The sequence below is a fragment of the Phacochoerus africanus genome, chromosome 11 (genome assembly GCF_016906955.1).
Source record: "Phacochoerus africanus isolate WHEZ1 chromosome 11, ROS_Pafr_v1, whole genome shotgun sequence".
NCBI lineage: Eukaryota > Metazoa > Chordata > Mammalia > Artiodactyla > Suidae > Phacochoerus > Phacochoerus africanus.
In genome coordinates this window covers 38,028,575-38,055,048 of record NC_062554.1, presented here as the reverse complement: position 1 = coordinate 38,055,048, position 26,474 = coordinate 38,028,575, and the positions used below count along the sequence as shown (strand labels likewise).

General features: G+C 40.3%; 1 protein-coding gene across 1 annotated transcript; it reads right to left on the bottom strand.

Annotated features, from left to right (window-relative positions):
• Nucleotides 1-1,428: 1,428 nt before the first annotated feature.
• Nucleotides 1,429-25,330, bottom strand: FDX1 (ferredoxin 1). Its single transcript, XM_047752406.1, has 4 exons — nucleotides 24,933-25,330; nucleotides 19,183-19,307; nucleotides 6,451-6,580; nucleotides 1,429-2,546 (listed from the first exon to the last, which is right to left on the bottom strand). The coding sequence occupies exons 1-4, from the start codon at nucleotides 25,109-25,111 to the stop codon at nucleotides 2,420-2,422; spliced, it is 561 nt and encodes a 186-aa protein (XP_047608362.1). The 5' UTR covers nucleotides 25,112-25,330; the 3' UTR covers nucleotides 1,429-2,419.
• Nucleotides 25,331-26,474: the final 1,144 nt, after the last annotated feature.

The following is a 26,474-nucleotide window of genomic DNA, read 5'->3' as shown; positions in this document are numbered from 1 at the left end:
TCTTCCCTCTAATAGAAATCAACCGTCAGGAGTCAGAGAATATAACAAGTGAACCATCATAACAAAGAAGATGTGAGAATCTTTCAAAACACATTACAAGAATAAAAATTTGGCCCCTCTTAAAAAGTTTAGCACACTGTTAGTTAAAAGGCCAATTTTCACAGGCAATAATGTGTCAGTAAATTAATATGAAAATAATGGTTATTGTGATGGCTTTAAAACATGTTGCAAGTTCTATGACATCCCTCAATTCAAATGATGAGTCAGACTTAGTGCCTCACTTCTAATGACAAAAGCTGGTAGCAGTGATGCCATGTGACTTCCATGACTAGATCATTAGGCTTCCGTCCAGGAGGCCTACATGTTCTCTCTTAGGGCAATGGCTCTCAGAAGCCAGAAATCCTGGAGCCCAGGCCCCACGGTGGGGCCACACTTGGGTGTTTTGATCAACAGCCTCTGCTGGACCCTCAGCTGATGAAACATCAACTTGTAAGCACCTGAGGGAATCATAAGTCTTCAGATGATTCCGGCACCTGGCCTTTAAGCTTAGGCCATAGACATCGTTGAACAGAGATGAGCCACCTCTGCTCTACACTCTCTGAATTCTTGACCCATAGAAACTGTCTGAGACAATAAAGGATTATTGTTTCAAGCCACAAAGTTTTGAAGTGGTGTGTTTTGCAGCAATAGGCAACTAATACCATTACCTAGAATGCACATACACCAAACATGGAAGGACTTTTTTCTAACCAAAAAAAATAACTTTTATACAAACCAATTATAGGCTATATCCTCCACTTAAGAGTTTAGTGAGTTTTATTTAAGTAATACAGTTAAACTTCATTAATAAGAAGCTCTCTTAATTTTCAATCTGAGACAATTAGACTAAATTTCAGAGCGCTTAGGCTGTATGTCATCATTAAAGTGCTCTGGAAAGGAGAATGTAGGGAATCCATGCACGCACAGAAGGAGAATGCTGGTCAAGAGAACAGATTGTTTTGAAGTCCTTTCAGAGTGCTAGGGAACTTGATGGTTTTCAAGTGTCAAATGAATATTAGAAGCCCTGAGTTCTTCCTTCATCACTTTTTCTGTAATAATTAAAGTGTTCTATTTGGCAAATTGGTCAGTTTGGTTGAAGCAAATGATTTGTGCAAACATATGTTTTATCTTTTCCTGATAAGGGGCTAGCTCCCTGAGCTCATTCCTAATGGTGTTCATCTCAGTATTTCCAATGGGGGAACACAACGGTGTAGGTTAAATACTGTCCCGGACAAACACTGGTGCAAATGCTCCAAGTGCACAAGGTACCTGAAGCTAGTGCAAGTGTCTCATAATTCACTTTTTACTGGTTTGTTCTGCCCTTCCCCACCCTTAGTCCAAACTAGCTGATGTTTTATTACACTTCCCAGAGCATACTTAGCACCCTTACATTATCATGTACGAGTTTATTCACAGAGAAGATCAAGTACAAGGGCTGCCATGCAGAGACGGCCACCTGAGGTGCCTGCACCCTCCCCTCTCTGGGACCGTGGCCTCCGGGCTCACTGCACACTGTGGGTCTGAGGAGCCAGCACCCCAGGCTGTGCAGTGCCACAGCCCTTTGGTTCCTTCTGCAGCTCAGGACAGAGAAAACCTGATCCATGAGACGTCCATTCTGTTACAGGCAGAGGTTTATAAATCAGCATTATTTTTTCAAAATGACAAAGACAGACCACTCTGATTAGGAGTAAAAAAAAAAAAAAAAGGGCATCTAATTTTTGGTTTATTCCCCCAGTTCAAAGAGAACTGAGACCAAACTTCTCTGACAGTGCTCTATTACCGTGCTCAGACTTGTGCTTTTTACTGATTCAAAATTCTAAAATACTTGTTTATTAGATCATAACTGTCTTCAAAATGAGTTTACTGAGCCATTCGTTTTATCCATACATCTTCAGGTTTAACTACTTCTATACATAAAATATTCCTAATTTCTCCAGTTTCAGTGTGAACAGATAACCTGTAGGAAGGGACGGTTCTAGCACAGACCTTCTAATTTGTGAGAGGCCCCAGGAAAGAGCCATTTGACCTCTCTGCCTCCACCCACATCTAACAGAGACATTGGTACCTTTTTTAAAACCTATTTTATAGGTAACTAGGCATAAGATTTATGTGAAAACATTTTGCTAACATTACTAATCACACATAGGTAAAATAGGTAAGGTTTTATCATATTAACTATTTTCTGATATTTGATTTGTTTTACAATTTAATCAAAATAAAGATTGTATATTTTCAAAACTAAAAATTCAGTAGCTATACAAGGCGAATTAAAGCAGTAAATCTAGTCATAATAATAAATGTATTCATCCATGTTTTCATTTAATTACATAAAGAAATAATAATTATAAAAATAGGTAACATTTTGTGAAAATATTCCTATTTATTCTAGTTTAGAGGAGTTCTTGCCCAAATCAATGGACTCTCTGGCATCGGCCACAGCCTCAGGCACTCGAACAGTCATATTGTCCATAGCCTTTGTCAAACAGATTTGGCAGCCCAGCCGTGATCTGTACAAAAAGAAGGAGAGTTATGGGTTAGTATTAAGGACCTATTAGTCACAAGGCAATGCAGTTAATAGGACATTTTCTTAGCCAAAGCCATTAGGGATTTATTTACCTTTTCAATTTCTTAAGTCAAAAAAGATACACCCAACCCTTTCAACTAGAGGGTAATGTATGCAAATATGAAAAACAAAAAGTGTGATATGCCAAAGCTTCATTTCAATCTTTAGTTCAATCATCTATCTACTAACTATTCCACCAGAACTACTGCTTTTTGGTGACAGGACTGACTGGCAATGAAATAATGAGAAGGCACAATAGTGGAAAAGAGAACTGAGGTTTTAGCAATGCCAGAATGATTAATCAATTCCCAGATAAATACAGTCTATAAAAGAAAACTACCATTTTTAAAGCCTCTAAAACGAGAAGTCTGGAATAAACACATAAACATGTCATCAATTATCAGATGTATATCTTTTCTCGCATTTTTGATATCTCTGAAACCAAGTGCTTTTTAAAATCGATGGCATCTTACAATCACTACACTGCGACGTGGCAGTCACATCAGAGCTACGAGCTTGGTTACGGTATTTACAAAGATGTCTCTCCAACTGAGTTAGGGGAAGTATGTTAATACTACGTGTTGGGAAGAGTTCCCGTAGTGGCTTAGTGGAAACAAATCTGACTGGCATTCCTGAGGATGCAGGTTCGATCCCTGGCCTTGCTCAGTGGCTTAAGGATCCAGCGTTGCCATGAGCTGTGGTGTAGGTCTCATGCTGTGGCTGTGGCATAGGCCAGGGGTTACAGCTCCGATTCGACCCCTAGCCTGGGAACCTCCATATGCCGCAGGTACAGCCCTAAAAAGACAAAAAAAAAAAAAAAAAAAAAAAGTTGAATTTCATTACCATTCAAAGTTAGTCCAAAAAGATTATAAAACAAAAATTAAGACTGCAGAAACACAGTGTAAATTGCTATTAGGAAAGCAAGTATTTGTCACCAGAAGAATAACTATAATTCGATTTTATTTTTTTGGAATCATGACCAATTTTATTTATACTTTCCTTTTTAAGCAGTGATGTATAAATCTATGTCTAAATAGCTCTAAATCTAAGCATAAAGAGCTTTTGATATGCATAAAATGTTTTTGATGTTTACACCATATTTTAATTAGCAGTGTTTTTTCTCTCTTAATGTAAGAACAAATACTATATTAGTCTTATAATCAAACTGTCCTCAATTGGAGGGGAGTGTGATATGCAGTCTCAGTTTCATCAACTATTCATCAAGCATTTAATGAGCATCTAAAGGCACAGGACTAAATGTCAGTGGATTTACACAGAACAGCAACTCAGTCCTTACTGAGCACCTCTTACATGCTGGACATCCGGGATGCCGTGAGGGGCCAGCACGGGGGTTAGAGCCAAACAGACCAGGGGTCCAGAATCCAGCCAGGAACACAACGGGTCCAGAGGCGGCCTCCTTAATTAACCCTGCCAAACGTGAGTTTCCTAACCTCATCCTAAAGATGGATAAAAAGCGGGTTCCTCACAGGACTGCTGTGAGGATTAATTGCTAACATCAGTATTAAGGAGTGAACTTTCAGAGAAGAGCTGAGACACATGTGCAGATAATTTAACGTGTGTGATTATGATAAATGCCACAGAGAGAGAAAGCTGAAAGGTCCGAGGAAAAAGCCAGGGGAGAGGGTGTTTCTAATGGGCTTTGAAGGGTGGGTAAGATTTAATATTTAATAAAAGATAAAGGAGAAAGGCATTTGAGCAAAGGTAATGGGGGTTCAAGGCGTGTTTGAGGCAATATGGATTTCTGACGTGGCTGCTGTGGAGACCAGACCAGGACAGGGAGTGTTGGGCTAGAAAGGTGGCTGGGCCCTGGACAGCTCTGAACACAAAGGAAGGCGTTCAGGCTTCAAGTGGAAAGCAGGGAGGGACTGCTGGAAGGGGCACGTGTAAGGGAGTGAGTACCACAGCCGCGGGAAACATTGACTGCTGATAGAAAAACAATCTCCTTCTGCCAGTAATTCCTATTTGTTGAATTAGAAACAGCCTTAATGGTATTGAAGTATGCATTAAGCTCTGTTTGCAAGAGAGAAAAATGAAGCAAGCCAATTGAGGACCAATGCATTCGGACTATGGTGAGCCCTAGAGTGACTCTTGGTGCTCCTATAAAGATAAGCAGTCTTCAAAGAACTTCTAGTAAAGGGAACAAGATGGAAATAGCTTCCAGTGATACAGAGCAGAATAAAGTAAGTGCAGTAACAGAAGAAAGAGAGGTGTATAGGGGACACAGGGAAGGGTGGCGCTGAGAGCCCTGGATGGTTCTGTGACCCTATCAGGCAGTGGCACCGTGGCTGTTTTCACTCCCCTACTTCCCCCAGAAGGTCTCCGGCTCAAAGATCAACTCAGGTAGAAAGGGTCTTACACCTCTACAGAGGAGACAAGCCTTCCTAGATTTCACTGCTAGTTCCACAAAATCTCACACTTGTGCAAATCTTGAACACATTTTCCCAGTCATTATTGCCCTATTATTGCCATGATTGCCTGACAGTGGAAATATACTCCGTGCTCTGTTAACTTTACTTCTAAGGTTCGGTTTTCAATGCAGAGAAGTTCCAAATAGTAAAACAAAAACAAAGAAACAAAAAAACAAGGGCTTTGAGGTCCAATGTATCTGATTCAAACCAGGACTCTGTCATTCTCTACCTGTGCAAACTTGAGCAAATCTCCAAGAACTAAGCCTTGTTCTATAAAATGGGGATAAAACTGTCTAATAACCTTTGTTAATAAGTTCCTGGGTATTATAGTAAGTATCTGGCATCTGAATTACTATTATTTATAGTTAGGATGTCAAGAGCAACCATTTGATGAATGCTTTCTCCCCAGACACTGTTCAAGGAGCTTCACACATTCCTGGACACAACACAACAACCCTTGTGCCTGGAGACAGGCACCATTATTATCCTTATTTTACAAAAATGGAAACTGAGGCCTCGGTGTGGATTATCCACAGAAACTGGTAGCAAGGAGGAATGACAGCCATCAAAAACAGATTCACAGGCAATTCCTGAATCTTTCTGTCAACCATTAATTCTGAAATAGTTGGTGATGCCCTCTGTGAATCAGGCACTAGAGATACAATGATGAAACAGGACATGGCCCCTGCTCGAACAGGGAAAGCAGGTAAGTAACCAGTACAAATTAGTGCTATAGGAGCCCCTGTATCATCAACCCATCAATCAGCAAGGTTAAGCACACTCTATAATAAACACTAAAATGATGATCTTTAATCTTAAAAATTAAGGACACTTACAGAGCACTTAACTTTACAACAAACCTAAGAACTAAAAACTGAGTTTCCTTGTTTCTTTGTTTGGAAGTATATAGTACTCTAGAAATAGAAGTTTACATACAGAGCTACTCATTTTAACATAATTACTATGACATATTGAGCTTTTTAAAATATTCTATTCTCTTAAGTAGGTAAAATTTTCCATTATAATTTCTTTCAATTGTCAAATCTGTCCTTTAAGAATACTATAAAATGCATTAAACTTAATCCCGACTCATTAAATTGTGATAAATATGAATTCCTGGATCGAAAATAGACTAAAGATTTACTAGGATCTAGAACATATACTTCTAATACTTCCAATTAATTTTTTCTAAACTTTTATTAAAAGGAGAGTTTCATAAGGGTTAAACTGTGGAATACACAGAGAAATGTCACATATTTGATATTCACAGTTTGTGACAGCTATCTGTCTACACCGGGAGCCACTATTACATGCATGGGTCTATGCATGGGTCTGATCAGAGACAGACACGAACTAGTAAAGCGTTTATCCTCCCAGATTAGTATTACCACAGAAGTTAAACAAAGACCAAAATCTTACCTATCTGTTAGTCCATATGCCAGATCCAGCATGTCATTCTCTTCATCGGTGATTGCTTCTAATTTCTCAAATATGTGGTCTTCAAAGATAAGATGACAGGTAGAGCAAGCCAAGGTCCCCTCACATGCACCTACAAAAGCAATAAACATTGAACAAGCTCCCCTCCACATTAAACATAATTCAAAATTGACACGAATTAAATAATTTCTAAATTTAAAAATCGGCAATAGCACACATCAGTGATAGAATTTTATTTCTGAATAACAGTAAGAATTAGGGACAGCCCCCATACTCAACATCCATGCACGCATGTGCACACACATGCATGCACGCACACACACACACAGAGTTTGAAATCGCTTTTATGTTATCTTTTTCTTTTTGGCTGCACCTGCAGCATGTGAAAGTTCCTGGGCCAGGGACTAAACGCAAGCCACAAAAGTGACAATGCTAGATCCTTAACCTGCTGAGTCACAAGAGAATTCCTGAAATCACTTTCAAATATTATTTTTAAAAGGTTATGGGCTACGTGCTGTGAAGGGAAACACAAAAATATAAAATCCTAATATCACAGAGCTTACAAGTTAAACTGAGACATGCATACATATAAAAATGTAGGCATCTTAAAGTTACATAGTAATAATTTATATAACAGCTATGCAAGTTACTTACTGTTTCCTGGAGAGCACAACACAATTTATGAAGCTTCACAGCATGCTAGAGGAATTAAAAAGGAATCAAACCTACATCTAAATAAAGTTAAATATTCTTCCCTCTCAATCTCTCTTTGTAATCAGTACAGATGTCACTTTAAGAGTCACATTGTTTTTTTTTTTAATATACATTTTTTAGCCATGCCCATGGAAGTTCCTGGGCCAGGGATCAAATTGGAGCCATGGTAGTAACCCGAGCCACAGCAGTGGCAACTCCAGATTCTTAACCCACTGTGCTATGAGGTAACTCCAAGAGTCGCATTGGTTTAAAATAAAAAGAATATTTCTCTTGTTCCATCATCTTTTTCTTTTTTTTCTTTTGTTTTTTTGTTTTTTTGGTTTTTTTTTTGCCTTTTCTAGGGCTGTTCCTGCAGCATATGGAGGTTCCCGGGCTAAGGGTCCAATCGGAGCTGTAGCCACCGGCCTATGCCAGAGCCACAGCAATGTGGGATCCAAGCCGTGTGTTCGACATACACCACAGCTCGTGGCAATGCCGGATCCTCAACCCACTGAGCAAGGCCAGGGATCGAACCGCATCCTCCTGGTTCCTAGTCAGATTCGTTAACCACTGAGTCACGACGGGAACTCCTCCGTCATCTTTTTAAAAGTCATTAATTTAACAGTTATTTATTGAATGTATATTATATGCCAGGCACTGTGAAATGGGAACTGAAAAGTCACCTAGTCCAACCAAACTAACAGAATCTGCTCTGCAACATCCTTTTCCCAGAAGTTACCCAGCCTTGACTTGAAAACTTCCTGACAAAGAAATTCATACTGCTTAAGCCAGCCATGTTCACATTTGGCTTGTACTGAGCTAAAGTCTGTCACTCTGTTAAGTTTCCACCTACTGATCCAATTCTATCCCATGGAGTCAAATCCTTTTTCCCTTCCAGCTTTACTGAGGCATAACTGATAAATAAAATTGTAACATATTTAAAGCATACATCATGAAGATATAATATACGTATACACTGTGAAAGGGCTCCTCTCATCCAGTTAACAGATCTATAACCTCATATATTTACTTATTTATTTTGAGTGAGAACACCTAAGCTCTATTCTCTCAGCAATACAGTGTTATCACTGCAACCACCATGATTTGCATTAGATCCTCAGTCCTTTATCACCGTATAGCTGAAATGTACCCTTTTACCAACTCTGCCCTATCACCCCAGCCTCCTTATGCCCCAGGCAACTTTCCTAGTCTCTCTTTCTCTGAATTTATTTAGTGAATCCTTCTAAGCAATAGCTTTTCATATATTTTTAAAGCCATTACACAACTGTAGAGATCATAAAGTCCTAGGAGTAACTTCAGTTTGATTCTTATTTTTTTTGACTTTTGACTTTTGACTTTTGTCTTTTTAGGGCCACTCGTGCAGCACATGGAGGTTCCCAGGCTAGGGGTCTAATTGGAGCCACAGCTGCCAGCCTACACCAGAGCCATAGCAACACGGGATCTGAGTCGCATCTGTGACCTACACCACAGCTCACGGCAAAGCCGGATCCTCAACCCACTGAGCGAGGCCAGGGATCAAATCTACAACCTCATGGTTCCTAGTCGGATTTGTTTCCCTGCACCACGACGGGAACTCCTGAAGTGATTTTTTTTTTTTTGTCTTTTGTGATTTATATTCTTTTAGTCACTAAACAATATATAAAATATATAACAGAACTACTATCAATAATTAGTAAACTTTTCAATTTTCCTCTGAATGAATTTAACAAGAGTTGTTCTTTTATAATTTAAACACGTTACTCATTTTATTATTTTAAAAAATTAAGAAAGAAAAGAGAGTCTTCCTTCCACATTCATTTTTATTAACTCTCATTCAAAGCAGTAACATGATGAAGTAGAGAGAGACCATACAGTGATGTACAGGGGTCATAAGCACAGGCTCTGGAGCCAGATTCCCTGGCTTCAATCCTGGCATTATTTTTTTACATCAGCTTGGGATACTTTCCCTAACTCTGTGCCTCAATTTCCTCAACAGTAACTGTACCAACATCACATGACAGTTGCAAGAATTAACTTACGCACTTGCAACCATGACTGGCTGGTAAATAGAAATCACTATTCAAGTGTTGGTAAATATTATTATTTGGAGGTTATAAGCAAGCTTAAGAGAAATCTAATTCTCTTTTTAAACATAAGAGTAAGGATTAAACTCAAGAAATTAACTGAATAGGCTAAGGTCATACGACTAGTTAGAGGTAAGTCATGACTTCAGCTAAGTTTCCCAATGTTGAAAATAACTAATTACTGCTACTCAGTAATCTAAGTCATCTTACTTGAACATTAAATACATAAATACATAAATATGCACATACACCTTACATTTATGTAATACAGAAACACATACTACACGAATTGGTTATTTGAACAGCTTACTTTTCTATTTTTGTGTAAATCTGAAGCACTGCACAAAAAAAATATGGATATATTTTCATTAAAAGGAAGTGGGCTTCCTCTGCTTATAAAATATATATGTAGGCAGGCAGGTAGATAGAAAGAAAACCTCTGCAGTGAAAGAACACTGGTGTGGTGCAACCCTGAGGCCAGCCATCTGGGTTCTAGATGGATCCACCACACTATACTGTCTGCTGTGTCACGGGCAAGGCTCTCAAGGATCTCAGTTTTCTTCACATCTGTACCATGAAAGACAAGGCAGATAATCTCTAAGGGCCTGGGCACAAAAATATTTTATGATTCCACAAAGAAGAATCAGAGTTCTTAATGGATTTGTTCACTAGTATTCAATAAACATACACTAACCTTGCTCTCTATTTTTGTCTCATCAACACCCAAACCAGACAAACTCAAAACTAAAGTGGTTTTGGAGATACTATACTACGGGACAAAAATCAGAAAATCCAGTTTCTTTTGTCTTATAATGTAAGTAAAACCTCCTTGTAAAAATATTCCAAGCAACTTTCCTAATTTAAAAAGCTTATAACATCCCTTCAAATTTCTGTTATTGAAAAAACAAATCCTGAGAACTGCAAGCCACATGTAACAGAAGCTACAAGACAAAGCTCACAGCCCAAGGCAGGGCGAGGTCCCAGGGGGCTGCAGAGGTGGACGGGACCAGGCATGGAGGGTCTCCCATGCTCTTCTAAGGGGCCTGAACCTCTCCTACAGGTGCATTTCCTGTCTCCTGGCACACTGGTGAGTCACCTAGCACATTTGAGGTGGGTGGGGTGACAGAGATGATTCTGGCCAGGGGGTTACAAGTACTTGTCACTCCACCCCCCCCCCCCCAGGATCCCGCCCCTGGAGAGACAGCACTTGCTGCTAAAGTTATGGGAAGTCGCTAAAGGATTCTGAGTAGAAAAGTGACATGTGTGTTTATTTTGGATAGATCTTGCTGGTACCTGTGTGTAAAGGATGGATTTGAGATGAACAAGACAGAAGCGAAGCCAGGAGGTTTCACCAAGGAGGACGGGAAAAAGAGAAAAAGAAGGATAAGAAGCTGAGAGAGCCAAGGAGGGACCCATTTTTCAAGAAAAGGAGTCAAAATACAAATGTGCCAAATGGTAAAGAGAGAACCAGAAAGTACATACAATATGGTCTCAATCATCTTGGAATGAGGAGAAAAATTCACATGCCAATAAATCCCTCCAGAAAATTTAAGATACTCCTTTTTGTACCACCTGTCAGTCAAAATGAAGGAGATACCATCCATGTGCCTGCCCTTCATATGCTTTGTACTCTAGTCTTCCCTAGAAACTTCACTCTTTTAACCTTCTCTTAAAGGCTTTATTTGCATTCTCTAATAACTTTCATTGCTCTTCTCAGGAGCCTTGCCAAGTGTTTCCACATCTTGCTTAAGTCGCCAAGTTCAGAGCTGAAGAGAGTATTCTATTAAGAATTTGACAAATGTTGACTAAACATAGAAGATTAACTTTTGGTTCCTAGGTGCAAGTTCAGATTATACATAACTAGTCTCATTATTTATTCTTTAGATAAATGCCCCATGTTCATGAATCCCCCTTATTTTACATTTACCACAAGTTATCAAGAGGTATGCTTTTTTAAATTCTTTGTACTAGGAAGAAACTCAAATATAACAGAAACTTTAAGACTCAGAATGAAAGCAACTCAGCCTGTAAGATGACTTTCACTGAACCAGAAAAACATATGGTCAAATTGCAGTACAAGAATCACTACAGAAAAAAATCTATAGCAAAGATTTACAAGACCCTGTGAACAGCATTCATAAGAAGAAATAGTTAATCCTGAAAAACTCCAAAATAATAACACAGGAGTTCTCTTGTGGCACAGTGGGTTAAAGATCCAATGTTGTCACTACAGGAGCTCGGGTTGCTGCTGTGGCAAGAGTTTGATCCCTGGCCTGGGAACTTTTCGTGAGTCGAGGGCATGGCCAAGAACAAAACAACAAAACAAAACAAAACAAAAACAATAATGAGACAATCTGACTAGTTTTTTTGGAAAATTTTTTTTTAAGACTTAAACTCTATGTTCTATAAAAAAGGAAAGAATTTGAGAGATTAGTGAATACATGTCTCTGAAAAAAGTATTAGGAAGAAAAAGATTTTAAAAGACAGCCTAAAACTGTGAGAAGAAAACTTTAAGAAAAAAATTACTCCTTTTTTGTTCTTTTTTTCATCTCATGATTTCATGATGGCTATTTCTGCCAATTTACTAGTTTCCTGGTCTTGTAATTAGAAGTAGCCCCCAATTAATAAGCATCTGACTTTTGTTGTTTTGGTATACAGGTCTATGAACCATAACATATGTATAGGTTTGTGTAACCACTACCACAATATGGATAGAGAACAAGTTTACTGCCCCAAAGAAACTCCCTTGTGCTTTCTGTGCCTTTGGAGTCACACCTTGCATTTCTACATACTAACAATGAATTATCAGAAAGAGAAATTAAAGAAAGAATTCCATTTACAATCACATCAAAAAGAATAAAATACCTAAGACTAAACATACCTAAGGAGGTAAAAGACCTGTACTTAAAAAACTACAAGATGCTGATTAAAGAAACTGAAGATTTCACAGATAGAAAGTATACTATGTTCATGGGTTGGAATAATTAATATTGTTAAAATTACCATACTACTTGAGGCAATCTACAGGATCAATGTAATCCCTATCAAATTACTAATGGCATTTTCCCCAAAACTAGAAAAAATAATTTTAAAATTTGTATGGAAACACAAAAAAACCCAAATAGCTAAAATAATCTTGAGAAAGAAGAACAGAAGTGGAAGTACCATGCTCCCTGACTTCAGACTATAATACAAAGCTACAGTAATCAAAACAGTACGGTACTGACACAAAACCAGACGCACAGATTAATGGAACAAAATAGCCCAAATAAATCTACACCCATATGGTCAATTAATTCTATGACAGAGGCAAGAATATACAATTGAGAAAACAGAGTCTCTTCAGGAAGTGGTGCTGGGAAAACTGGACAGCTACATGTAAAAGAATGAAATTAGAACATTCTCTAGTACCCTATACAAAAATAAACTCAAGATAAAGACCAAAATGTAAGACTGGGAGTTCCTGCTATAGTGCAGTGAGTATGGATCTGACTGCAGTGGTTTGGATCGCTAAAAAGATACAGGTTTTTACTACTCAGCCATAAAAAAGAATGAAATAATGCCATCTGCAGCAACATGGATGGAACTAGAGACTCCCATACTGAGTGAAGTAAGTCAGAAAGAGAAAGACAAATACCATATGATATCACTTATATCTGGAATCTAATATACGGCACAAATGAACCTTTCCACAGAAAAGAAAATCATGGACTTGGAGAATAGACTTGTGGTTGCCGAGAGCGGGGGGAGGGAGTGGGGTGGTTGGGGAGCTTGGGATTTATAGATACAAACTATTGCCTTTGGAATGGATTAGCAATAGATCCTGCTGTGTAGCACTGAGAACTATGTCTAGTCACTTATGATGGAGCAGGATAATGTGCAAAAATAGAATGTGTACATGTATGTGTAACTGAGTCACCATGCTGTACAGTAGGAAAAAAAATGCATTGGGAAAATAACTATTTAAAAAAAAAAAAAGGTGCAAGTTTGGAGTTCCCATTGCGGTACAGCAGAAACAAATCTGACTAGGAACCATGAGGTTGTGGGTTTGATCCCTGGCCTGGTTCAGTGGATTAGAATCCAGTGTTGCTGTGAGCTGTAGTGTAAGTCGAAGACAAGGCTGAGGCTGGGGCTGGGGCTGGGGCTGTGGCCAGCAGATGTAGCTCCGATTTGACCCCTAGCCTGGGAACCTCCACATGCTGCTAGTGTTGCCCTAAAAAGAAAAAAAAGGTGCAGGTTTGATCCCTGGCCCAGTCAGTGGGTTAAGGATCCGGCATTGTTGCTGCAGCTGTGGCATAGGTCATAGCTGCAGCTCAGATTCGATCCCTGGCCTGGGAACTTGTATATACTGAAGATACAGCAAAAAAAAAAAGACAGAAAAAAAAGGTAAGACCTGAAACCATAAAATCCTAGAAAACACAGACCAAACATCTTTGTCATCACAGCAATATTTTTTTGAATCTATCTCCTAAAGCGAAGAAAATAAAAGCAAAAATAAGCAAATGGGACCTAATTAAATTTAAAAGCTTTTATATAGCAAAAGAAGCCATCAACAAAATGAAAAGAACCTACTGAATGGAAGATGTTTGCAAATGATATGACCAATAAGGGATTAATATCCAAAACACATAAACAGCTCATACAACTCAACATAAAAAAAAAAAATTCCAATTTAAAAATAGGCAGAAGACCTGAATAGTATAGCCAAAATGAAATATAGTATAGAGGTTCCTCGAAATTAAAAATAGAGCTACCATATGATCTAGCATATAGAAACCAGGCTATAAACGGTAATTAAGTTAGTTATGAAGAAACAAGCCACGAGGTGTAATAGTACTTCCATGAAAAAACGAATTCCAAATGCCTAGTAGTTGTCCTGAAAATGGATTTGGTAAAAAAAAAAAAAATGGGGAATGTTTGTTGTTTTTATGCTTATCACACACACACAGCGAACAACCCTACAAAACAAACAGTGGGAGGCAACCTATCAAAGGAAAGAGGATACAAAAGCACAACAATTACTGAACTTTCAATCTAAAACTGACAACTGATCAAAATATGGGTACACTGATATACTAAACATGCAGAGAGATGGGGACTGAAACTGCAAAAGTTATGTGACTTAAAGTAATACTGACGGCTTCTAGCGTTTAGTGCCTTTATACCTGGTTGGTTATGTAAGAGTAAATTAATGTGGGAAATGTATACATATGTGTATGTGTGTGTATATATACATATATACATGTATATGCACGGATACATACTCTCACATATATTCAACATAAAGTGATCTCATTTTATGAGGAATACATTCTCAAAAATTTTGAAAAATGGTGAAGTTTCATAATTCAAGTTTAGCCTCAATGAAACAAAATCTAAAGTAGGGAGTAGGTTCTTAAGAGTTCATGAATCTATAATCTTCGCATGATATTCTTGTTGTAAAATATACTTAGATAGAATAAACATCTGAAGTAAAACTTTTTACATCACTATGTCCACCTTTCAATAATCAAAAATCCCCTATGCCTTACCACAGACGATATTCTGATCTTAGTTACACATTACAGGCATACCAGCCCCTGGTGTCAGAATTTTACCCATCATCCTTGCTTGGTTACACAGCAACTGTTGTGAACTTAAAGGTATGTAGAGTTTAGTGCTGCTTTAATTTTGTTGTCATTCTGGCTAATAATTCAGAGTTCATTCTCCTAAATTAACAGTAATACAAATCATGACAGGTTTTTGGCTTTCTTCAGGCATTCTGTCACATTAAACTTCTGTTTCAAAATAACTTATTTTCGGATGCATTTTTTGGCATTCACACTTAATGACTGCTTGGCTGAAACTGTTACAGGCTTTAAAATGATATTAAATTATAACCATAGTTTAAAATATCAGCACTATAGTCAACAAAAATCACACAGACCTCAGATGTCTGCCTGGAAACAGCAAAGAATCCACCACACTGAAAATGGTTGACAGGTATTTGTTCACAAAAGTAAAAGGTATTGAAACAAATGTAAAATTCGTAATTCACACAGTCTGCTAGCTGGCATTATGAGAGTCTTGACAAAGTTTTGGTTTTCACGGTACTTCTGATTTTACTAGAATAAGAACCTTAATATTGTTAATCTGCACAATTTCAAATTTGTATAATTTTAAAAATTACATTAATAAGACAGGCATGGTTACTGGTTAATTTCAAGGTTGATGACAAATAAAACTTCTCTGAACTGAGGGTTTGCTTTTTTCCTAATAAGACTAATACTAAGCTTTTGCATAAAAGCTTAGAAATTCCTGCCATAAAACTAAAAATTTACCAGAGAAAATTAGCTATCTGCACACTACTGCTCCTTTCATTCATATGAGAATTTTCCACCATTTGTGTGTGCATGTGTGTGTGTGTGTTAAGATAATCTGGGAGTTCCCGTTATGGCTCAGTGGGTTATGAACCTGACATAGTATTCCTGAAGATGTGAGTTCAATCCCTGGCCCTGCTCAGTGGGTTAAGGATACAGTGTGGCTGTGAGGTGCAGCCTAGGACATAACTGTGGCTTGGATGTGGTGTTGCTGTTGCTGAGGTGTAGGCTGGCAGCTGCAGCTCTGATTCAACCCCTAGCCCGGGAACTTCCATATGCCACATGTGCAGCCCTAGAAAGAATAATAAAAAAAAAAAAAAAGATAATCTGTAGCTCTATAATGATGCTGACATGATACATTGCCTAACCCTTTTCCCAAACAAAACTCTGGAGAATAGCTATGTGGAAATATTACATTAAAAATACAAAACTAGGGAGTCCCCATTGTGGCCCAGTGGAAACAAATCTGATTAGTATCCATGAGGACACAGGTTCGACCCCTGGTCTCGCTCAGTGGGTCAGGGATCGGCGTTGCCGTGAGCTATGGTGTAGGTCACAGACTTGGCTTGGATTCCAAGTCACTGTGTGGCTGTGGTGGAGGCCAGCAACTGAAGCTCTGACTTGACCCCTAGCCTGGAAACTTCCATATGCCACAGGTGCAGCACTAAAAAAAGCAAAACAAAACAAACAAAAAAATGAAACTATAAATATTTTATATTTTACAATTACAAAACCTAACTTTCTAATGTAAAGCCTGATCCACCAGAATTACATTATATTAACAGGGAGTCAATAAACATGACATGAATAAATAGCGATTTATATGACCACTATCAGGATCACCCAATTTTAATAATTTCCCTCAAAACGGACACACAAAGGAAATATGTAATATTTAAGGAAAGTCAGACTTCCCGTCGTGGCTCAGTGGTTAACGCATCCAACTAAGAACCATGAGGTTGTGGGTTCGATCCCTGGCCTCGCTCAGTGGGTTAAGGATCTGGCGTTGCCATGAGCTATGGTATAGGTTGCAGATGTGGCCCGGATCTGGCATTGCTGTGGCTCTGGTGTAGGCTGGTGGCTACAGCTCCGATTAGACCCCTAGCCTGGGAACCTCCACTTCTCCATATGCCGGGAGCTGCCCTAGAAAAGGCAAAAAGAAAAAAAAAAAGAAAAGTCTGAGATAACAAGCTAAGTAATTTGATCAGAGAGGTGCAACTGCCCCCTGGTGACAGAATACTATAATACACTCTGAGAATTTAAAGATCATCCAAAAAAAATCTGTATTAATATAAAAATCGGAAATATGAACGTTTATAAATTTGTTGCTTCCAAAATTTGTAACTTCCATTTTAACTCACTTATTCATTCAATACTTCACTTCATATATAAGGACTAAAACAAGAATGATTTCATCCATCAGTCTCTTGAAAGATGTATTATCTATGCAAACATTTAATTAAGAGACTGTGAGAAATGCTATAAAAGAAATGAAGAGGCTGCTGTGATGGAGATAAAAGGTTCAAGGTAATGAGAGAAATCCTATTGTGCACTGGGTGTTTGAATGAAAAAGCAGCACATACAGGATTTTCAGGGTTGAGTGAGAGGTCCCACGCAGGAAAAAAATGTAAAGTGTATACAAAACCTCAAAAGCTAGAAATTCTGGGTGAGTTCAGCTCTTGATAAAAGGCCAGTGTGGCCAAAGTAAAAGAAAGAACAAGGAGAAATGGAGGAGAAGAAGAAGGGCAGATGGGGGCAGGTTAATGCAGAGCCTTTCAGGCTAGAGTAAGGAATGTGGATTCCATCCTCAATGAAGTGGGAAGTTATTCATGGTTTTCAATCAGGAGACCCGTCTGCTTTGCATTATGATGAATCACTGTGGCTGCTGGGCTCAAGAGCAGAAGCAGAGTAGTGCAGTGAGGATATGGGTGAGGATGTGGGTTCGTTCCCAGGCCTCGCTCAGTGGGTTAAGGACTTGGTGTTGCTGTAAGCTGCAGCACAAGTCACAGATGTGGCTCGGATGTGGTGTTGCTGTGGCTGTGGTGTAGGCCTCAGGTGCAGCTCTGATTCAAGCCCTGGCCTGAGAACTTCCATATGCCATAGGTGTGGCTATAAAAAAGGGAAAAAAAAATTGTATGGAAGGGTTGTTAAAACACATTTCTAGGCCCTAGCCCAGACTTTCTGATTCCATTGGTGCAGAGTAAGGCCTGAAAATGTGCATTTCCCAAGTAACACTGATGGAACCCTCTTAGAGAACCACCGTTCTAGACGGAGAGAATGCTTGAGCAAAACTGACAAGTGATCTACAGGGTATCCCTGAGCTCCAAGATGGCAGTTTCCAGGACACAGGCTGTGTGTGAATGGTTAAGGACTCTGCTCAGAAGTCTAGAAATGAAAACTTTCTAAACAAAACACTTCCTTCTCTAATAAGAGGTAGATTAACTACCCTTTCTAGGAAGGTGCGCTACATTCAACATTACATGTGGTAATGGATACTACACTTGGCATCTAATATGGCAATTGCATCTCAATAAAAATAAAATAAAAAAGTAGTAGGTAAAATAAAACTTACTTAAAAAGAGTGCTCAATCTAATTAAGAAAACACTAGTCAAACCCAAATTGAAAACATTTTACAAAATAACTTACCAGTACTTTTCAAAAGTATCAAGGTCAAGATAAATAAGACTGAGGAAATGTCAGACTGAGGGAGACTAAGGAGATAACTAAATGCAATGTGGGATCCTGGATCGACTCTCAAAACAGAGAGACATTAGTGGGAAAGCTAATAGAATGCTATAAACCTGTAGTTTTTTAGTTATGGAACCAATGTTAATTTCTGGGTTTTGATTATTATACTACAGTTATATAAACTGTTAACAGTAGGGGAAGCTGAGTGAAAATTACACAGGACTGCTCTGGACTATTTTTACAACTTTTCTTTTTTTAAGGGCCACTCCCACGGCACATGGAGATTTCCAGCCTAGGGGTCCAATTGGAGCTGTGGCTACTGGCCTATGCCACAGCCACAGCAACGCTAGATCTGAGTCACGTCTGCGACCCACACCACAGCTCACAGCAACACCAGAGCCTTAACCCACTGAGCAAGGTTGAACCTGCAATCTCATGGCTCCTAGTCGGATTCATTTCCGCTGTGCCACCACGGGAACTCCTTTTCCATTTTTAATTTTTTTTTTTTTTACAACTTTTCTAAGTCTAAGCTTATTTCAAAACAAAAGTTTCCTTAAAAAAGCTAAGTTAAAACAATTTATTGCTCTTCTGGGCTATGACATTTATTATCTTTACCTGGTAGAGATAATAAATCTTTCAATTCCCCTTGCTCCTCCCACACATAACCAGGAAGGTAATGAGGCAACAGACTTTGGGGCACACAGCTAATTATATGTTCAGAAACATAGTATCACTCTTATTCTTTGTAAGTGACAATGTAACACTAATATAATGCTGAATTTTAATATTTTACTTAGCCTATTAAAGGTTAAAATTCTTCAAGAAAGCAAAAGGCAGAAACCTATTCAACAGTTTCACTTATACACTTTAAGGAATGTTTCATACTCACCAAAACCATCAATATCTAGATTATTTTCAATCACAACATCTAGTAGAGAGTCGCCAACTTTTCCTTGGGTTGTTAACGTCTTACCATCACGGTTTATAAAGTGGACTGTTATTTTGTCTTCTGAGCTGGAAAAGGAAGCAGTCCTTTATTATTTTTAGTAATTTCAAAAGATACTTTAAAATAATTGTTTTAAGAACCAGCAAAGTTGGAGTTCTCGTTGTGGCTGAGCAGGTTAAGAATCCGACTAGTATCCATGACGATTTGGGTCCCATCTGTGGCCTTGCTCAGTGGGTTAAGGATCTAGAGTTGCCATGAGCTGTGGTGTAGGTCACAGATGCGGTTCAGATACTACATTGCTGTGGCTGTGGTGTAGGCTGACAGCTGCAGCTCTGATTCAACCCCTAACCTGGGAACCTCCGTTTGCCGTAGGTGCAGCCCTAAAAAGAAAAAACGAAAAGTATAATTATAAGAACTGGCAAGGCCAAAGAAATAGGTTGTGTGTCTGAGTGTACACAGATGTCCTCTTTTATAGTGTTTTCTTTCCTTACCAAAGTTTACTTGGGAAGGAGACACCACACGTCAGAGGCATATCTATCTACCCACCCACCAGAAGGGAAGCTCTGCTACCTTAAGAGAAAGAGCAGATCCATCACTGCCAAGGCCACCCAAGTGGTCAGCCTCAGGTCACAGTTACATGAAATGTTTAGCAATCATTATCACTCACCAAGCCTATTTTGCTCTCACACAGCTCTCTGAAAAACAAGGTCTCTATGAATGGGTCTCTATAAGACTAGACCAAGGCTGTGGAGAGCTTTAAAAACAAATCATTCTGCTATTGATAAGGCAGCTATTAGGCAAGCGTCTGATAAGTACAGTCACTGAGAGGCAGCAGCTTGATAGTTTTCTGAGTATTTAAACACCGCGTTTTGGTACATATGGACTCTAAAAACAAAGGGACTAGAAAAAGGTTTTTGTCGTTTGAATCTGTTGGAAGATAATTATAATAGCTCCTTACATGTTTCATTATAGGATATGGATCAGTTAGTTATCAGTTCGATAACTAATTTAAATTCTTTACTCTTCTCACAAACATCAGTCCAAACATTGGGAAAAGAAATCATATTATCAACTAGATCCTTATCCTCCATTATTGGGCATTTTCCTTTTTATCTCACAATTGAAAAGATGTACTTCAGCTTAAAAGAATTAGTTGTCATTTTCACTACTGCCAATAAATGGTAATGGTCAAAGAAAACTTCACTTAATGTAAATAAAACCTAGAATTACATCATTTCAGATCTACAAATATCTTGCAAATCATCAAGTCAAATCATCTTATTTCACAAACAAGGCAGCCAAAGCCCCATCAGATAACATCTTCCCTGATAATTCAATGCTGAAAAAAGAGGACTGTTAATTAAAAAGTTTGATCAGAAGTGTGTGTGTGTGCACGTGCATGTGTATAAGAAAGAGAGAATATCTCTCAAAAGGGCCTGTGTTCTCCACCTTCTTTTCATGGAAAAAAAACTTTGATTAGGCAACTGCCATGTTTTCAAGACTGGCTAGGAATGAAGATTTATCCTGGAGGCAGGGAGGCCATGCTGGAGGTTACAACTGGTCATAAAGGAAGCAAGGTTGTAGGAGACACTGATTTAAGAGCTATTCAGGAGGCAGAATTAAAAGGTTTTGGTGACCAGCTATATAAGGTGGATTGAGAGAGGGAAGAAATAATATTGAAATCTCCATCTCAGGGGATGAGGGAGTGCATGTTAACCCAAGGTTAACTTAGGAGAAGGAGCTTTAAGTTGGAAAATGAGTTTAAGTTTAGACCTAGCTGACTTTAATAACAGAACAAACATGCAAATCTCCAGAGGCCAGATGGAAATATGGGTCTGAGCCCTGCTGAAGTCTCTAAAGATTTGACATCAAAAAAAAAAAAAAAATGCCTGGTAGCTAAAGTACAACAGAAAGAATTCCATCGTTTCTACACATTAGTGCAGACCTGAGGTTTGGGGACTGCTGATTCTCTGGAATCCCAACTCTTACATCAGACTCTTCGGTAAAATCAGGGTAACAATTATCTCATAGTTTTGACCACGTATGCAAAATTCCTAACATAAAGCACGGCTCAAAAAACAATGATTAGTATATTTTATTTAAAGCCCCAGTCCTGGAGTTCCCACTGTGGCGCAACAGGATTGGGGGTCTCTGGAGCACTGAGATGCAGGTTTGATCCCTGGCCTGGCACAGTGGGTTAAGGATCTGGCTGCAGTTGCAGCATGGGTCGCAACTGTGCTCAGATCTGATCTCTGGCCCGGGAACTCCATACACTGTGGAGAGGCCAAAAAAGGAGTTCCTGTTGTGGCTCAGCGGGTTAAGAACTTCACATAATGTCTACGAGGATATGGGGTTTGATCCCTGACCTCACTCAGTGGGTTAAGGATCCAGCATTGCTGCAAGCTTTGGTGTAGGTCACAGATCCAGCTCAGATCCCTGGTGTTGCCATGGCTGTGGCATAGGCCTGCAGCTGCAACTCTGAGTCAACCCCTGCCCCAGGAACTTCCATATGGGAACTTCCATATGCCATGGGTAAAAATAAAAACACTAAAAAATTAAAAATAAAGCCACAGTTCTTTCGTTGCTAAAAAGCCTCAACTGCTGCTGCACATTGAAGGTGCAGAAAGCTAGAAAAAACTGCAGAGTAAGAGTAATAATAGGTTTACCAATGGACAGGAGAGGAAGCGGAAGTGAAGAGGAAAACTAATTTCATAGCTGAAAAAGTATGGAATATGAGTCAGAAGACACATATTCTAGCCCCGGTTCTGACATACGTATATTCATTAAAGGATAACAGCGACTTCACCAAGCTGCTGAGAGAATGAAAGGAAAGTATGTGGGAACACTCCGATCCTTAAAGCATCTTACTTATGTACTCTAACCAGGTAATTCTACCCATTTGCTACCAAAAACTGGTGTTGGAAGGTGTTTGTAGACATTTCTTCCCCAATGATAAGAACTAGCAAAACGCTTTTCCTTGTTCCCAAGAAGGATAAGATTTCATGCACTGGGAAATAAATATGATCCTTCTAAATCCTCCATCATCAACTATTAATCAGCCAGCACCACAAACAACAATTTGCTTCACTTGTTAGCCTTTATGCACTAACATTCATTCTGCTCAGCCACAGCAGATATTTCAACAGGTTTGTCAGGGGCTGCTGTGGTCAAGCTCTTAACAGACCTCTAACAGAGAGAGGAGTTACAGCTCAGATGCCCACCCTCTCACTAGGTGGGGCAGCCTGGGGAGGCTGGTCCAAGAAAAGGGCCCTGCCTTGGGCTCCCTAGGTCCACAGCCACCTCAACTCTTACAAATGACCCTAAGGGCTACAGAATTATCAACTCTTACAGTGCTCAAAAAACAAACAAACAAAAAAAACAATGTGAGCTCTAGTCCTAGATTTGGCTGCTACTTAATATTAAATTTTTGTTCTTCATTATCAACTCCATCTACCTCAGAGGATTTTCCTAAGATGCAAGTGAAATGATCCATGTCAAAGCCCTCTGCATCCTCAATCATTCCAAAACATAAAGTACTGTGTCAGGCTATTTTGGATTAAAAGGAGTTTTTTAATTCTCAATTACGGAAAGCTTATCTAAACATCACAGGCAGAACCACAGCTTCTAGACTTATCCATCCAACTGAACTCTGCAATAACAGAGATGCTCTACAGCTGTAATGTCCCAGACAGTCCTGTTAGCCACCTGTGGTTATCCAGGACTTGAAATGCGGCCAGTGGAACTGGAAGACTGATTCTTTCATTTTATTTTATTTTTTATTTTTTTGGGGGCCACACCCGAGGCATAAGAAGTTCCCAGGCTAGGGGTCAAAACAGAGCTGCAGCTGCCAGCCTACACTATAGCCACAGCAAGCAGGATCTGAGCCACGCCAATGACCTACACCACAGCTCAGGGCAACACCTGGTCCTTAACCCACTGAGCAAGGCCAGGATCAAACCAGCGTCCTCATGGATACTAGTCGAGTTCCTGTTGTGGACACTGAGCCACAACAGGAACTCCAATTCTTTCATTTAACTTTATTCTTGAACTTAAGTGGCTACATGTGGTTAGCAGTAACCATACTGGACAGCATAGGTCTCAGATAATAAGATTTGGAAAATCTAGTTGTAGTTCTAAAGTCTGTGATAAGGAGCACAGGACATGAATGGAAACTGTGCCAATTCAGGGAAAGCAGGCTTATAACAGAATAGAACAGATGTACTTCCCTTTAAGACAATTTGATATACCAGACTAAACAGTAACTTTGGGGAAAATAATTCCTACTTACAAAAGCATCCATATTCCTTTAAATACCTATTACACAGAAATGTTCAATATATGACCCAGTGTATATGCAATTTTTCGAGAAAGCATCCAATGCTGGGAGTTCCTAATGGTCTAGTGGTTAGGACTCAGTGCTTTCACTGCTGCAGCCCGGGTTCAACCCCTAGTCTGGGAGCTAAGATCTCTTATCAGGCTCTTGAATGCCAGGGCCAAAAATAAATAAATGCATAAGTACATAAATAATAAAAGCATCCAAGGCAAAAAACAAGCATCCAGATGGAAGGAAGTCAAAGACAGGAGAGTGTAGGGAAAACAGGGACAAATACCTGGCTTGCCTTCTCCATTATCTCCTTTACAGTTCATGTAACAAAAATTTATTGAGCACCCACTACATTATGGGATCAAAAGGGAAAAGATGAATAAATATCACTCTCCTCTCAGGAACCTCATTGAGAAACTAGAGAGGAATATAAACCCAACACTTTCTCCCTGTGGTTCTTGCTCCCTGCTATACCGCAGCAGGTCAGAGAGGTAAGGAGCTGCCACACTGCTATACTCGGAAATATTGGGTACATTTTACCTCTATTATAGCTAAGGGTGGCTGTGTCTCTGAAAAACAAATATGCCCAAGAATATAAAAATTTAACATATTCCGGGCCGATTTTTTCACATCTCTTTCAACATTTAATACAAAATACTCAATGCTGTGGGCCTAGGAAACAGCTGATGCTAACAGCTGGGATCTACCCGGGCCCTTGCTATGGGCCAGACAGAAAACTCCCTGCATTACCTATATGCTTGCATTTGCTCTTCAAATAATCCTGTGAGGCCTTCGCGATTGTTAGCTTCCACTTACAGACCTAAGTGTTATAGCCCAATTTAAAACTGCCTCGCCAGGCAACGCATGGCTCAACCAGAAGGAAGCAGGCACTGAAACCTGGGGATAGAGCAGGTGTTTCCTAAAGGAACAGACTTGGGGACAGAACGTCCTAACCGAGCAGGAGGAAAGCCTGGAAAGAAACGGCTGGCCAGGACCTGAACCGGGCGCATCTCACGAAGATCACCGCGAGTTCAGGGCAGAGCAAAGGTGAGACCGCCGCCCGACCACACGGAGAATCAGCGCTCGGCTTTGCTGAGGGCACCGGCCCCGGTTCCCCGCCAGGCTTGGGAGGATCCGAAAGGCCACTGGGCAAAGGGACGCCAGGGAGGCAGCGACCACGCGGAGCTACCAGAGGGGGCCACGGAGAAGGCGGGGCGAAAGGCGGGTGGTGCCAGGCGTGTGCCGCCCACGCCCACTGCCCGGGAGTAGCTGACTGAACGAGAAACCGGGCGGAGGGAGGGCGGCCACGCTCCGAAGCCCCCCGCCCCCACCTGCCCCACACCAGGGCCCCCCGCGCCCCCGCCCTCACCTGCTCCACGCGCGCGCCGACAAGCTCAGCGTCCGCGCTGCGGCCGCACGGCCACCCAGACCCAGCCAGATGCTCCCGCCCGGCCCCCGGTTTCCCGCGCGGGGTCCGACGAGGGGCAGCCACCGAACTGCCGTGTCGCCCAGGGCTGCGGAGGCGACGCGCAGGAGCCGGACGGCCATAGCCAGTTGGTAACTACGGGTGTCGACGAAGGCCGCACCGCAGCGGCCGAGAAGGGGAGGCTCGGCGAGTGCGGGGTGGGGGTACGGTGCGCGGGTCTGACGCCTGGAGCCGCGGCGAGGGGCGCGTGGGGCTAGGGCCCTGGTGAGGCCTGCTCAGCGCGTAGCCGAAGGCCCAGCGCGCCTTCCGGGTGACCTATAAGCCCCGGGCGTCCCGGGTGAGGCCCCGCCTCCGCCTCCAGCCTCCCGGGCGGGGCTGTTAGGGGGCGGGGCTGCCGGCCTGGTGGGTTCACCTACTGACCAGATTCTGTCCTAACCTCGCTGCTCTGTTCCGTCTGGAGTTGCAAACAGAAGCAATGCATTTTAAGATAGCTGAAGTCTGACGGAAAAACGCAGTAAAACAATCCCCAGTTAATTAAACCAGTTTCTTTTGTTCTGCACTTCTCTCCTCTTGCCCATTTAAAAAAAACAAAAAGTGGGAGATTTTCATCTTGGAGTTCAAAAACTAGGATAAAAGTAATTCTAGCCATTTTTAAACAAGGACAGTAGCCAATTTAAGAAATTTTCAAAACGCCAATAGGTGATACATAGAAGAATAACCATGACTGTATAGTTACGAATGATCACAGTAATGAAAAAACCGGGATACCAGAGAAGGCAGGTAATGATCCTAGGCTTTGAAGAGCAAACAAATGCTCCTTGAGGACCTGAAATCCGTGAGCCTGAAAAGGAAACTTTGATAAGCTTAGATTAAAAAAAAAAAAAAAAAGACTTACAAAGCCAGGAAGATGAATTTAAAATTACACTTTATCACTGTTAATATGTTGCAGAAGAAAAAGCGTGAGCTTTGAGGTCAGAAACAGTGATGTTCAAATTCAAGGTCTACCACTTTTGAGCTCTGAGACCTTGGATAAAGTATTCTCTTAGAGGATCAGAATCTCCATAACGTTTACGTGGATAAGATGTTCCATTCTTCAGGGCCATCCTGAGGGTTAGACAAACTAACGCGAAAGATGGGATGGTGCGTCACAAAGTCCCATAACTCTTCCTGGGACGTCCTGCCTAAGGCTGCCCTTTAAAGGCTAAAGTCAAAAGGACATTGCAGATTTACTCAGCATAATCAAACATACTTTGAAGAATATTCAGAACAAGAGTATATGCAGTATAGGCCTGATAAAAATCTCTGGGGACAATGTATGGTAGGTATTGAACCTGAGGGCAGAGAGAACCTGCAGGTTCTCTCTTTCTGCTCCTAAATTGCTTGGATCTTACGATAAAGATCGACATTCAAGTTGAGCTGGTCTCAACAAACCCTGCAAGTATCTGGGAAAGGAGGTTGTAAAAGGACAGTTAATTTATTTTATAA